Source organism: Rana temporaria, chromosome 11 (genome assembly GCF_905171775.1).
Source record: "Rana temporaria chromosome 11, aRanTem1.1, whole genome shotgun sequence".
Classification (NCBI taxonomy): domain Eukaryota; kingdom Metazoa; phylum Chordata; class Amphibia; order Anura; family Ranidae; genus Rana; species Rana temporaria.
This window is the reverse complement of record NC_053499.1, coordinates 98,347,514-98,363,325: the sequence shown is the minus strand read 5'-3', so window position 1 is coordinate 98,363,325 and position 15,812 is coordinate 98,347,514. Positions and strand designations below refer to the sequence as shown.

Below are 15,812 nucleotides of genomic sequence, written 5' to 3'. Positions count from 1 at the left end.
AAACTGAGGAAAAAAATGTTTTTATATATGTTTTTGGGGGATATTTATTACAGCAAAAAGTAAAAAATATTGCTTTTTTTTCAAAATTGTCGCTCTATTTTTGTTTATAGCGCAAAAACTAAAAACCGCAGATGTGATCAAATACCACCAAAAGAAAGCTCTATTTGTGGGGAAAAAAGGACGCCAATTTTGTTTGGGAGCCACGTCGCACGACCGCGCAATTGTCTGTTAAAGCGACGCAGTCCCGAACTGTAAAAACACCTTGGGTCTTTAGGCTGCATATTGGTCCGGGGCTTAAGTGGTTAAAACTCCTCTCGGCTGTAATGAAATGTCGGGTCCAGGTAATGCAGATAAGTCATTGAAAAAAACAGCATGTCTGGTATGGATTTTAAAGGGCACCCCACACCAAAATTAAAAAAATATGTCATAGGGGTCCCCCCAAAAATCCGTACCAGACCCTTATCCAAACACACAACCTGGCAGGCCGCAGGAAAAGGGGGGTAAGAGAGCACCCTCTCCTGAACTGTACAAGGCCACATGCCCTCAACATGGTGAGGATGCTTTGGGGGTCTGCGACACCCAAAGCACCTTGTCCCCATGTTGATTGGGACAAGGGCCTCATCCTCACAACCCTTGCCCGGTGGGTGGGGGCTTATCGCAATCTGGAAGCCCCCTTTAACAAGACAAGAGCCAGCTTGGGACAAGTCCTCTATTAAAAAAAAATTCCAGCAATGTAAATCCATTTCGAGTTTGGAACGAGAAAAAAATAAAATAAAAAAGCACTGCAATAGCTCTGCCTCCATGGGCGGCTCCCGCTGAGTGATGCGTCAACCACTGAGACAGCGGTTATATAGCTGAGGGTGTGTGCTGGTGACCCCTCCCCTATCTGACGCCACAGGGAGGGGGGCTGGGATCTGGGGGTCCACTTGTTAAAGGGGGCTTCCAGATTCTGATAGGCCCCCTGCCCGCAGACCCCCACAACCACAGGGCAAGGCTTGTGGGGATGAGGCACTTGTCCCAATCAACATGGGGACAAGGTGCTTTGGGGGTCACAGACCCCAAAGCATCCTCCCCATGTTGAGGGCATGTGGCCTGGTACGGTTCAGGAGGGGGGCCGCTGTCTTGCCCCCCCTATTTTCCTGCGGCCTGCCAGGTTGCGCGCTCGGATAAAGGTCTGGTATAGATTTTTGGGGCAGGGTTCCACTTAATATCTATACCAGACTTAAAGGGCCTGGTATGGAATTTGGGGGACCCACACTCAATTTTTTTTTTAATTTTGGTTTGGGGTTCCCCTTAATATTCATACCAGACCTAAAGGGCCTGGTAATGGAATGGGGGGGAGGGGGGGTTCAATTACTTCTATCAGTATTGCGGGACCAGGTTCATTATAGCCGCGAGTAGTTTTAACCACTTCCATACAGGGCACTTATACACCTTCCTGCCCAGACCAATTTTCAGCTTTCAGCGCTGTTGCACTTTGAATGACAATCAGTGCTACACTGTACCCAAATTACATTTTTATAATTTTGTTCCCACCAATAGAACTTTCTTTTGATGATATTTGATCACCTCTGGGATTTTTATTTTCTGCAAAAAAAATTAAAACCGACCGAAAAGTTTGAAAAACAAATGCTTTTTTTTTGTTTCCGTTACAAAACTTTGTAAATAAGTATGTTTTCTCCTTCAGTGATGGGCACTGATGGGGCTGCACTGACGGGCACTGATAAGGCGGCACTGATGGGCACCGATGAAGTGGCACCAATGAGGTGGAATTGATGATGGGCACTAATATACAGCACTGATGGGGCACTAATTGGCAGCACTGATAGGCGGCACGGATGGGCACAGATAGGCGGCACGGATGGGCACAGATAGGCGGCATGGATGGGCACTGATAGGCGACATGGATGGGCACTGATAGGTGGCACAGATGAACACTGATAGGTGGCACGGATGGGCATGGATGGGCACTGATAGGTGGCACGGATGTACTGTAATATATTGTACTGATGGATGCCAATCAGTGCCAAACAATGCCTGCCAATCAGTCATGCCCATTGTGGGCACTGATTGGCATCCATTGTGGACACTGATTGGCATCCATTGTGGGCACTGATTGGTATCCCTGGTGGTCTAGGGTGGCATACCTGGTGGTGGGCATCCCTGGTGGTCTGGTGACATCCCTGGTGGTCTAGTGTGGGCATCCCCGGGGGGCTGCACTGATAATCGATCAGCACAAACCCCCCCTGTCAGAGGAGCAGCCGATCGGCTCTCCTCTACTTGCATCTGACAGACGCGAGTGAGGAAAAGCCGATCACGGCTCCTCTTGTTTACATTGTGATCAGCCGTGATTGGACACGGCTGATCACGTGGCAAAGAGTCTCCATCTGGGGCGTGCAGCGGCTCAATATCCTGAAGACGTCATATGATGTCTGGTCAGGGTATTGAAACCACTTTGCCGCCGTCATTTTGTAATAGGGCGGGTGGCAAGTGGTTAAATTACTGTTTTTCCTTTAGAAATGTCATTTTGCTGCAGGGACTGTTCTAAACACTAGAAAATAGCGCCACTTTACAGGCATACTATATACACCCCCCAGGTAAGAAATTTAAAGGAATATTTCACTTTTATTGTTTCACTTTAAGCATTATTAAAATCACTGCTCCTGAAAAAAACTTTAGTTTTTAAAACTTTTTTTGCATTGATACATGTCCCCTGGGGCAAGACCCACATCCCCAAACACTTTTTATGACAATACTAGGCATATAAGCCTTTAAAATTGGCACTTTTGATTTTTCATGTTCGTGTCCCATAGACTTTAAAGTGGTTGTAAAGGAAAACATTTTTTTTTTATAATAAGCATCCTTTACCTGCAGACATTCCTCTTTTCACTTCCTCATTGTTCGTTTTTGCTCAGAAGTTGCTCTATTTCTTCTCTGTTCTGTTCACTTCCTGCTTGTCTGATTTTACTGACCATCGTGAAGGGAGGCTTTACTGCGGTGATCAGTAACGTGCTCACCCCCTCCTGGGAACAACATCTGTGTGGCAGGATGCTCTCTACGTGTTAGAGACTTCAAGGAGGTGTGAATTACTGGGCGTGCTGCAATTCATTCTGGGAAATGTAGTTCTTACATGAACGAGCGATGCAAACCAGGAAGTGAATGAGAGAACAGAAACTAGACTGCCGGAGGTGATATAGATGAAGGAATTCAATAGTTATTTACTTGTTTTTTAACAGAATCAGGGCCGGTGCTAGACTATTTTGCGCTCTAGGCGAGACCAGCTACTTGCGCACCCCCCCCCCAAAAAAAATCGAAATTAATTCAATTTTAGCACCAGAACTGGTCCAGGTGGAGAAGGGGTTCAGCCAGTTGAAAGGGATAGAGCCAGGTGGACAGGAGGGGGGTGCAGGTAGGTGAAGAGAAGAGGTGCAGCCAGGTGGAGAGGAGAGGAGAGGTGCAACCAGGTGGAGAGGAGAGGTGAGGTGCAGCCAGGTGGAGAGGAGAGGTGAGGTGCAGCCAGGTGGAGAGGAGAGGTGAGGTGCAGCCAGGTGGAGAGGTGAGGTGCAGCCAGGAGGAGAGGAGAGGTGCAGCCAGGAGGAGAGGAGAGATGCAGCCAGGAGGAGAGGAGAGATGCAGCCAGGAGGAGAGGAGAGGTGCAGCCAGGAGGAGAGGAGAGGAGAGGTGCAGTCAGGAGGAGAGGAGAGGTGCAGCCAGGAGGAGAAGAGAGGAGAGGTGCAGCCAGGTGGAGAGGAGAGGAGAGGGGCAGCCAGGTGGAAAGGAGAGGAGAGGTGCAGCCAGGTGGAAAGGAGAGGAGAGGTGCAGCCAGGTGGAAAGGAGAGGAGAGGTGCAGCCAGGTGGAGAGGAGAGGTGCAGCCAGGAGGAGAGGAGAGGTGCAGCCAGGAGGAGAGGAGAGGTGCAGCCAGGAGGAGAGGAGAGGTGCAGCCAGGAGGAGAGGATAGGTGCAGCCAGGAGGAGAGGAGAGGTGCAGCCAGGTGGAGAGGAGAGGAGAGGTGCAGCCAGGTGGAGAGGAGAGGTGCAGCCAGGTGGACAGGAGAGGTGCAGCCAGGTGGAGAGGAGAGGTGCAGCCAGGTGGAAAGGAGAGGAGAGGTGCAGCCAGGTGGAAAGGAGAGGAGAGGTGCAGCCAGGTGGAAAGGAGAGGTGCAGCCAGGTGGAGAGGAGAGGTGCAGCCAGGAGGAGAGGAGAGGTGCAGCCAGGAGGAGAGGAGAGGTGCAGCCAGGAGGAGAGGAGAGGTGCAGCCAGGAGGAGAGGATAGGTGCAGCCAGGAGGAGAGGAGAGGTGCAGCCAGGTGGAGAGGAGAGGAGAGGTGCAGCCAGGTGGAGAGGAGAGGTGCAGCCAGGTGGACAGGAGAGGTGCAGCCAGGTGGAGAGGAGAGGTGCAGCCAGGTGGAAAGGAGAGGAGAGGTGCAGCCAGGTGGAAAGGAGAGGAGAGGTGCAGCCAGGTGGAAAGGAGAGGAGAGGTGCAGCCAGGTGGAGAGGAGAGATGCAGCCAGGTGGAGAGGAGGGGGGGTGCAGCCAGGTGGACAGCAGAGGAGGGGTGCATCCAGGTGGACAGCAGAGGAGGGGTGCATCCAGGTGGACAGCAGAGGAGGGGTGCAGCCAGGGTGCTTCCCCCACCACCTGACAAGTTCCTACCTTGGAGCACTTCTTTCCATCTCCCTCCACATGTCACAGTCAGGCATCGGGCGGCAGTAGTTAGTATCACCAGTCACGCACGGTTCCACCCCCAGGCTCCGGCGGCCGGCCGCGGAGAGGCTGGGTAAGCTGCAGGAGCAGCTTTGCTTTGGGCTCCACACTCCTCCAGGACAAGTGGCTTTGCGTCCTCGGCCCAGCGTGTGGCCAGTCTGGGCGGATCCATTCTGGGTGTCTATGCACAATGCCGCCCGCCCTGCTTCTCCAATGGTTGCACATCACCCAGGGAGGGAGGCGGGGCGGGCAGAGAGCTGACACCCACGGCTGCTGCTGCCTGCTGGACATCAGCATGGTCACCTCTGGCTTAGTCTGGCGAAGGGGAAGATCTGTCTGCTTCTTCTCCCTGCCTAGTCACTCTGCAGCCAGCCATATAGACCCCTTCCGCTACACTCCGCATCAGTTACCATCGGCTGAGGAACCGATCTTCTGTAGGGGACCCAGCAGCTGTGGCAGCGCTCCCTGGCGGCAGTGCGCTCTAGGCGGCTGCCTAATTCGCCTAGTGGGAGCGCCGGCCCTGAACAGAATCATTACACTATTCTCTCTGTCTACCTTGCAGACATTAATTTTAGGCAAAAAATGTTTTCCTTTACAACTCCTTTAACAGTGTTCGTATGAATTTTTTGCCTGTTCGGCAAGTTCTGGTACGAACCGAACCGGGGGGTGTTCAGCCCATTCTTACGCCTCACATATTCATATGTCCTTCTTTCTATCTGTACCTAGATGTTACATCAACAATGGGGATGCAATCAACTTTCCTTGCGCTAAGAAACAAATTTTCAGCTTTTTTGGATAACACAATAGTGCTCACATTGGAAGCTCCTCAGGCCCCGTACACACGACAGAGTTTCTCGGCAGAATTCACCGAGAAACTCGGTCAAAACCCGGATTCTGCCGAGAAACTCTGTCGTCTGTACAGTTTTGGCTCGATGGAGCCGCCGAGGAGCTCTACGAGAAAATAGAGAACATGTTCTCTATTTTCTCGTTGTTCTATGGGAGAAGGCGTCCCGCAGAGCTCCTCGGCGGCTTCATCCCAGAACTCGACGAGGAACTCGACGTGCCAAGCACATCGAGTTCCTCGGCCGTGTGTACGGGGGCCTCAGACAGTCCTGAGTAACATTGGGAGCTCTGTTTATTTATAGGACTTTGAACAGGGGTAACAAAAGGGGCTTGGTGACTATTCAGTTCAGCCAATCAAGCCTATGTATTCCTTCAAACAGTAGGTGTTATATGAAACTCAACCAATGAAAACACATGTGTACATTCAAAAAGAACAATGACTAGGGCAGTGTCTGGTCGTGCCTGTGGCGACCAGTCTGCACGGTTTCCTGCTGTTTGTACTTGAAAACTGTGCTTTACACACATTCCCGCTTTTACCATTGGCGTGAATCCTTATTATGCATTGTTCAGAGAACAATGCATAGCCGCAATATACTACCATTCCTATGGACGTGAGGCTATCTGCAGGGACATGCTATGGTCTCACCACGTGGTGATCAGACACATAGACACAAGCATACATTCCTCCAAAAATGCAGATAGGCATCAAACCGATAATGTCTTCAGAGAGCTAACATATCCCCACCAAACAAACAAATCTGTGCATAACACAGGGGCCCTCAGGGTGAACACCGCTCCACATCCACAGGAAGCTTTTCACTACCAAAGGTGCTTCACTGTTGCCTGTTAGCTGAAGCTCTTATGAGCGAGCCGCAAGTAGAACTAACACTGGGAGACACTGTGACAATACATATTAAATACATCTTCATGTTAACTGTTGCTTTTGTGGGAAGGCATTATAATAACTACTGTATATCACTTAGAGACTTTTTTTTACTTAAACTGGGTATTCATGTTTAGCTTTTTTTTTTTTTTTTTCAACCAGAGTGGTAAATAAAAAACAATACTGACAGTTCCCCATATCAACACAAACAGTGTGTGATTTAGAGGGACCTCCCCTGCTGCACTATTGTATTCTAATAGGAGGGACTCATACTCTATCTCATCAGAATACACAGATCAGCTCTTACAGCCATTGGCTGAAATCGCTGATCGAATGCTGTTTTTCCAACATGATCACTCTAATGACTGGCTTCTATTGAAAAGACAGTAGTATACACGGACCGAAAGTCGACCAGTTCCAATTTTCAGTCTCTGTATACCCTGCTTTAGCAGCACAGTGGTCTTGTTTGTTTTGTAAAATAAAAACAAAAAAACACATGTATCTACATGGAGTTGTATGTGCTGGATGTTTTTACATGGAGGATGTGTTTGTGTTTGTGACTCTGATAAGAAGAAAATAGTCTATACAGGTTAAGGGAATGGAAAGAACAATCAAATGTTTGTGACTATAAAATAAATATTATGTATGCTATATGTCACATATCTAATAAGAATAATTCATATATAATTGTATATCATAATACCATATCCAATTATACCGTACTGTCTGCGTATGATAATTATGCTATATCAGTTAAACAATATTTTATAATTGTCTTCTTCATTTAATCATCCAAGTGTCACATATGAAGTATAATATTGATATTACTAACTCAGTGAGTTCAACAGAGACTAGCAACTTGCAACAACTGCAAATCGCATGCATTCTTATTATTAACTGTGTTTCTTTCTATCTACATTTGACCTCTAGGTATATACACTATGTCTTTGATCTTGGGAATGGTCCATCCTTGATGAAAGGCAACTCGGAAAGAGCTTTAAATGATAACCAGTGGCATAGTGTTGCTGTCTCCAGAGATCCCGGAAATGCACATACTTTGAGAATTGATGGAAGGACAGTTACGCAACACTCTACTGGTGCCAGCAATCTAGATCTAAAGGGTAAGGAAATGTATTACCAGTATTTGAGAGTGTGTGTATATATATATATATATATATATATATATGGCATATACAGGCATAGGGTCTGTAGGTTTGTTCTTAAGTTGAATTTGTTTGTAAGTCGGAACAGGTAAATTTTTTAAGCATAGCTCCAGCCAAAAAAAACGATTTTTAAGCTTTAGGATTGTAAAGGGAATGGTTAACACCCCTGTAACGTTTGTTTTGCTGTCTATGCCCCTGTTCAGAATATTTCACCTCGCTTTCTGTCCCAATGATAATTGGAGTTTGAAATATTTCGGGTTGTTGTGGAAACGAGCCTTGGTGACAAAGCATCAATGGAAGACACCTTTTTCCCATAATAACTTTTACAGGGTAGATTTCCTCTCACTTCCTGTTGCCTCCCTCCATTTGTAAGTTGGTTGTTTGTAACTAGGGGACCGCCTGTATTTGTTGACTATTTGATGGACAAAATGGTGAAGCATTCATAAGAAAATGTACAAAAACATGTTCATATAGAGGCGATTCAGAGATTGTGAAGTGATTTTTTTCATGTGTGGGGGAGGTTTGGGAAGTTTGTCAAGTCCACTGTGCTGCATTTGTCACATAAACTAGGATGGAGAGGCAGTAAGGCCTGGTTTACACTGGTGCAATTTCAGATGTGACTTCAGTCGTACAGGATTGCACGACAATGGAAATTACATTATTTTCAATGGTGCCCATTCACATAAATGCAGTGCTTTCCCAAACAAGATTTTGGCCCCATAGACTTCAATGGAAACGCACCAAAAACATGTGTAAAACGCATGTAAATGTAATGTACATGCATATTTAGTGCAGTCTCCATGCATTAAGCATGAAAGATGCTTCATAAACGCACAAAAAGCTTGCATTGAAAATTGGATCACATTGCAGCTGCACCAGTGTGAACCTAGTATTAAACCTGAAGCATCTTTGTGGTGTTTTGTCACATGAACAAGGAACAGTAAGTGTAAGCCTCTTTGCCCCATAGTGTATAGTACTAATTTCCATCGCTGAGATATCAAGTAAGATCAGGGCTCAAGTCCTGCAGGAACGTGTGGGAACGGAGTTCCTGCACTCTTTTCACAGCAGGAACTCCGTTCCCTTTGCAGGACTAGAGCAGCCGAGCCGCCAGAGCCAATCCTTCACTAAGCGGCGATGCCCAGCTCAAGTCACTGTCAAGGGCAGGCGAACCTTAGTAATCCTTTGTTACTGGCCGCTTCCTGTATATGGATTCATCAGGTAGTGTGCGGGTATTCCATAACTTCCTCAATGTCTCCTGGGAGCTTTTGTCATTGTTCCCAGGAGACATTGCGGAGGTCTGCCGCGAGTTATCGTGGGATTTAGAAAGAACTTGCGGTTTATTTATTATGCATATGAGCGTATCATTTTTTTTTTTGGTGGCGGAGTGGATCTTGGGTGGGAGTTCCCACACTTTTTTTCCCCAGGACTTGACCCCTGAGTAAGATCCCTGCATATACAACATGACCTTACTGTAAGTGGGTACATTCTGTACAGTCAGAATGTTTATTCTGAAATATTAAAATAATGTTGTATTTATGAAATTATGCAAATCTTTGTTTTGGGAGATTTTAAATTTTTCCACAATTACAACCAAATACTTCAAGTTTGTTTATCCGTGCTATTTTGAAGACAAGTGACACAAATGATATACTAAAACTATATATTTACTAACTACAAATTTAGTGCAAATTAATATTGGGTATATTTTGTGATAATACAAAAAAAATGGACTTATAAAAATAAACTGGTGTTTACTTTACCACTGTGATTCCTTCTCAAAACAAACATATCTTAAAGCTAGAACCACTTTTTCAATATATTGACCATTTGGTTAACCATATACAAATTTGGTAATTTTAACCAAGATTCGCTCTTAACTACTTGCCGACCAGCCGGCGCCAGGTCGGCTCCCCTGTGCGAGGTCACATATATCTACGTCACCTCGCGAATCAGGCACTAGGGACTTACAGAGTGAGAACCGGGAGCTGTGTGTGTGTAAACACACAGCTCCCAGTCCTGTCAGGGGGGGAAATAACCTATCGTCTGTTCATACAATGTATAAACAGCGATTTGTAATTTCCCCATGTCAGACCCACCCCCCTTCAGTAAGAACTGACACACAGAGGAACATGATTAACCCCTTCCTCGCCCCCTGATGTTAACCCCTTCATTGCCAGTGGCATTTGTATAGTAATCAATGCATTTTTATAGCACTGATCGCTATAAAAATGCCAATGGTCCCAAAAATGGGTCAAAAGTGTCCGAAGTGTCCGCCATAATGTCGCAGTACCGATAAAAATCGCTGAAAAAAATATTTGTAAAAAAAAATATTAATAAAAATGCCATAAAACTATCCCCTATTTTATAAACGCTATAACTTTTGCGCAAACCAATCAACGAACGCTTATTGCGTTTTTTTTTTTAACAAAAAATATGTAGAAAAATACGTATCGGCCTAAACTGAGGAAAAAAAATGTTTTTTATATATTTTTGGGGGGTTTTTATTATAGCACAAAGTAAAAAATATTATTTTTTTTCAAAATTGTCGCTCTATTTTTGTTTATAGCGCAAAAACTAAAAACCGCAGAGGTGATCAAATACCACCAAAAGAAAGCTCTATTTGTGGGAAAAAAAGGACGCCAATTTTGTTGAGCCTTGTCGCACGACCGCGCAATTGTCCGTTAAAACGACGCAGTGCCGAATCGCAAAAAAGTGGCCAGGTCATTGACCAGCAATATGGTCCGGGGCTGAAGTGGTTAAATTTAGAATGAATCAATGGTTCAACACATACTATTAACCATTAACAGCGCTGGAGTCACTGAAACTGACTCATGAGTTCAATGGCTCATAACCTATAAATGCTGATAACAAAAAAGCTCTCAAGGGAAGACCTTTAGCCGAGGATATCAGTCTTTGAAAGCATTTAGCTCTATCAGAATAAAATAAAATAAAATATAAATCCATATATATCAGAATATCATTTCACATATTATTTCTCTCTGGCGAGAAGCTGAAGATTGTATATTCCAGATACTATAGGGGCATGTATGCTTCACACTACTGTGCTCCCCTTAAGGTGTTGTACTCACCAGATGATAGGTGTAAAACAGCCTTGAATATACTGAATCTCAGCTTTTCTCCTCACAGAAGTGGATAATTGACAGCGTTGATTGGATCCTGTTGTGTATCAATCCTCTGCTGCTCTCCTCTCCGTGAATGTGGGTGGTATTCCTTGAATCATGCGTGCAGCACAGCGGTCATGCAGGGAAGCAAAAGGAGACTGCATATGGTGTAAAACCCTTTATTTAAACAATAATACCCCTGCTACCCACATATGCTTAAACAGTGCTTTAAGTGGGCCAAAAGAGGTGCCGGTACTCTATTAGGCGCCGGCACTCTATTAGGCGCCGGTGCTCCCCCCCCCCCCAATACTGAACATGAAAATACCCTTAGAAAGTACCCTGAAAAAGAGCTACTGTAGAAAGAGTGACATACGTGAGTGTGTGTCAGTACACACACACTGAGCAGTGACCTGTCTACACTGACTAGTGACCTGTCTACACTGACCAGTGACCTGGCTACACTGACCAGTGACCTGGCTACACAATCACTGACCCTGACCTACATACACAATCACTGACCCTGACCTACATACACAATCACTGACCCTGACCTACATACACAATCACTGACCTACATACACAATCACTGACACTGACCTACATACACAATCACTGACCCTGACCTACATACACAATCACTGACCCTGACCTACATACACAATCACTGACCCTGACCTAAATACACAATCACTGACCCTGACCTACATTGTAGACTCATTCATCTCATTAGTTTCTTCATATTACATTGATCCTGGAACAAATGAAAACATTTAAGTGTCATTCTGCACACTCTAACACACTGGCTCAGCTTTATATAATATTTGATGGATAGCACACTGGCACAGCTTTAATTTAGGATGCACACTGGCACAGCTTTAATTTAGGATGCACACTGGCACAGCTTTAAATATAAGAATAGCAGCCCACTGGCACAGCTTTATATACCATTAGTATGGATCACACACTGCCAGTGTGTGATCCATACTAATGGTATTTAAAGCTGTGCCAGTGGGCTGCTATTCCTATATTTAAAGCTGTGCCAGTGTGCATCCTAAATTAAAGCTGTGCCAGTGTGCATCCTAAATTAAAGCTGTGCCAGTGTGCATCCTAAATTAATGCTGTGCCAGTGTGCTATCCATCAAATATTATATAAAGCTGAGCCAGTGTGTTAGAGTGTGCAGAATGACACTTAAATGTTTTCATTGCAGTGTCAGTGTGCATGCTAGTTACGCTATAATATGGAGTTGTACCAGCGTGTTATCAATTCTATTATTTATATTGTATAAAGCTGTGCCAGTGTGTGATCCATACTAATGGTATATAAAGCTGTGCCAGTGTGACACTGGCACAGCTTTATATACCATTAGTATGGATCACACACTGGCACAGCTTTATATACCATTAGTATGGATCACACACTGGCACAGCTTTATACAATATAAATAATAGAATTGATAACACGCTGGTACAACTCCATATTATAGCGTAACTAGCATGCGCACTGACACTGCAATGAAAACATTTAAGTGTCATTCTGCACACTCTAACACACTGGCACAACTATAGATCAGAAATTGGGTAAAAAAAATGGTACGGCTATCTATTACAGGCGGGATCACACAAAGCATTGCTATCTATTACAGTTACAGGTGGATAAAACACTGGAACACTGCCCGTGGTGGTAGAGATGCAGCCAGAGGAGAGGACTCGAGGAGGCTCAGAGGAAAGGAGAGCTGATGAAGCAAACTGGGATGTGGGGTGCAGCGCTGTCGCACCGAATGTGCCTGGCCCGGGCGACCGTGACCCTGAAGCCGAGGAGGAGAGCCGCATCATGGCGCGCCGGGCGGCAGTGAAAATTTGTAATTCCCGCCTTCTGAGCTTACCCCGCCTATGATGGACGTCACGTGTCACGCGTCCCGCGGTCCCGGATTGGACAGTGGCTGGCAGTGACGTCCATCCATCATAGGCGGGACCTGCTGTGTCTCTTCCGACAAATTGCTCAGCGGCGCTCGGACACTCGGGGCCATTCCAGCCTTCTTAGCCCGGGCCTAACGACGCGCCTGGTTCCGGTACGGGAAACCCACGTACTGGGCCCACGGAGAGGTTCTGGTACTCTCCAGGGCCATTTTTTCCGGCCCAGTTAAAGCACTGACGCTAAAAGATAAAAAGAAGCTTGTCACTTTAAGTGCTATATCAGCTCACTCAGAGAAAGGCTTTTTAAAGTCCAAAATCGCTGCTCCGTGAGATCCGGATAGATACTAGCCTCAGTTCAAGAAAACTGTTGTGTAGCCAGGCCCTGACGCCTTTCCCTGAGTGAGCTGATACAGCACTTAAAGGGACAAGCTTCTTTTTATCTTTTAGCGTGTAAGCATATGTGGGTAGCAGGGGTATTATTGTTTAAATAAAGGGTTTTACACCATATGCAGTCTCCTTTTGCTTCCCTGCATGACTGCTGTGCTGCACGCATGATTCAAGGAATACCACCCACATTCACGGAGAGGATTGATACACAACAGGATCCCATCAACGCTGTTAATTATCCACTTCTGTGAGGAGAAAAGCTGAGATTCAGTATATTCAAGGCTGTTTTACACCCATCATCTGGTGAGTACAACACCTTAAGGGGAGCACAGTAGTGTGAAGCATACATGTCCCTACAGTATCTGGAATATACAATCTTCAGCTTCTCGCCAGAGAGAAATAATATGTGAACTGATATTCTGATATATATGGATTTTTATTTTATTTTATTCTGATAGAGCTACATGCTTTAAGAGACTGATATCCTCGGCTAAAGGTCTTCCCTTGAGAGCTTTTTTGTTATTAGCATTTATAGGTTATGAGCCATTGAACTCATGAGTCAGTTTCAGTGACTCCAGCGCTGTTAATGTTTTATTAATATCCATTGATAATACATATATGTTCTTTAGTACTCTTTGTTTTATAATAGCTGCTACTTACCTTCGAAAATTTTCATTTATACCATTGTGCGCTAGGATCAGGGTTGTCTTTGTATTAATTCTGATATATTTTTTTACATACTATTAACCAATCCAATTCTTAGGCCCCATACACACGAGAGGATTTATCCGCGAATACGTTCCAGCGGAACGTTTCCGCGGATAAATCCTCTCGAGGATTTCAGCAGATTTCTCTGCGATGGAGTGTACTCACCATCGCATTGAAATCCGCGCCGAAATCGCGCTGTCATATAAGGAATTCCATGCATGCGTCGAATCATTACGACGCATGCGGGGGATCCTTTCGGACGGATGGATCCGGTGAGTCTATACAGACCAGCGGATCCATTCGTTGGGATGGATTCCAGCAGATGGATTTGTTTAGCATGTCAGCGAATATTCGATCTGCTGGAATCCATCCCAGGGGAGATATATCCGCGGAAACAGATCCGCTGGAGTGTACACACCATAGGATCTATCCGCTGAAACCCATTCGCTGGGATTTTTCAGCGGATGGATTCTATCGTGTGTATGGGGCCTAAGACTTTGAAGTCAGTTTTGTGAGATATGACAATATATGCATCTCCGTTGTTTTAAAAACGAAAAAAAATTCATACTGCAGTAAGAATTTGCTCGACTCCAAAACTGAACTGCCAATATTGATTGGTTGAGTATAAGCTTGACTAATCCAAACTTCAATTACCTAAAAAGTAAAATAAAACAGAATAATACTTTACCAGGACTTAAGAATTCTGTCGTTTTCAGAAGCATCAAGTAGGTGTCCCGAAGGACCTCTTTCAACATTGGTGCATCTCTCTGTTATCTCTTCCTCCTCTTGTCTAACAAGACTCTCCGGCTTTTCTTTAGATCTTAGCATCCCAGAATCCCCTCTCTGCTGTGTGTAACCACTTTTATCCCACCCAAAAAGTGTGTGTGTGTCATTACTACGTAGTTGATGATGTAAAATGACGGGCTGTTCCCATGTTACAGAATAAGCAAAAAAGGATACCGCGCTAATGATAAACTATAAGCTGCAACTAGACAGTGAGATACACACCAAACAGAAATATACAAAGAATAAAGCTGCGCTGGAACAAATCCCAACAAACAAATTGGGAATATTGACATGTGATAAATTAAACCAACACATAGAATTAGTGAAATAAAGTGACTTAAAACTAATGAAAACCAGAATAAATTGACCAATCACCATAAATGTCATACGTGTAATGACATAATAGCATAAGTAAATTTAAACAATGTGGGTGGGAAAGTTCATGTATAATAAGTGAATAAAATATCCAATATGGATAGAAACTGTCCGTAGGTAGTGAATTGAGTGAAAATATGACAATCCCCAAAACACCAAATGGTAATCAAAGTGATGCATTTTCCACCAAACGTAAATTGATATGTGCACCTCCACCGTGCAAAGTATGAGCTTACCAAAAGCAAGCTAGTTCAAGCCTGCGGCTATAACCCAGCCTGGGTCCTGTGACCAGAGGATAACCGCAACACGCCAGATGATCCAGGGGAATAGACCACAGCGAATCACCAGGGGGATATCCCAATTGTTATCAAGGCTCAAACAGATCGATGGATTACTGAAAAGTAGGGCAGCCATCAGGAATTATGGGGCCCCTTACACAGCTTCAGGCATGGACCCCCTGGAGCAGAGAACCGGGGGGGTGGTGCTGCCCGCTTGAAATTGAGAAGCGGGGGGGGGGCTGCTGCGAGTTGAGAAGCGTGGGGGGCCCTTTACAAAAAAAAGAAGAAATAAAGAAAAATATATATAAAAAAGGGGGGTAGCCATCCGGGGCCCTGTGGACCTCTGGGCCCTTTAATAAAAAAAAAAAAATTATATATATATATATAAAAATAAATAAACATTTATAAAAAAAATAAAATAAAAAGGGGGTTGCCATCCAGGGCCATGGGGACCTCTGGGCCCTATAATAATAATAATAATAATAATAAATAAATAAATAAATATAAAAAAAAATTGTCCCTTTAATAAAAAATAAAATAAAAATATATTAAAAAAAAATATATATTTTTTTATAAAACATTAATAAATAAAGGGGAGTTGCCATATGGGGCCCTGTGGGCCTCCGGGCCCCTGGGGACCTCCGGACCCC

At 44.9% G+C, this 15,812-nt stretch overlaps 1 protein-coding gene across 13 annotated transcripts in view; it reads left to right on the top strand.

The window, feature by feature from the left end:
• NRXN2 (neurexin 2) overlaps positions 1-15,812 on the top strand; it is a 2,907,124-nt gene that overhangs the window by 1,982,874 nt on the left and 908,438 nt on the right. For all 13 annotated transcript variants that reach the window (XM_040327841.1, XM_040327834.1, XM_040327835.1 and 10 more), the window contains one exon: positions 7,360-7,550. In XM_040327841.1, the coding sequence (XP_040183775.1) occupies positions 7,360-7,550 (191 nt within the window). The remainder of the gene's footprint in view (positions 1-7,359; positions 7,551-15,812) is intronic.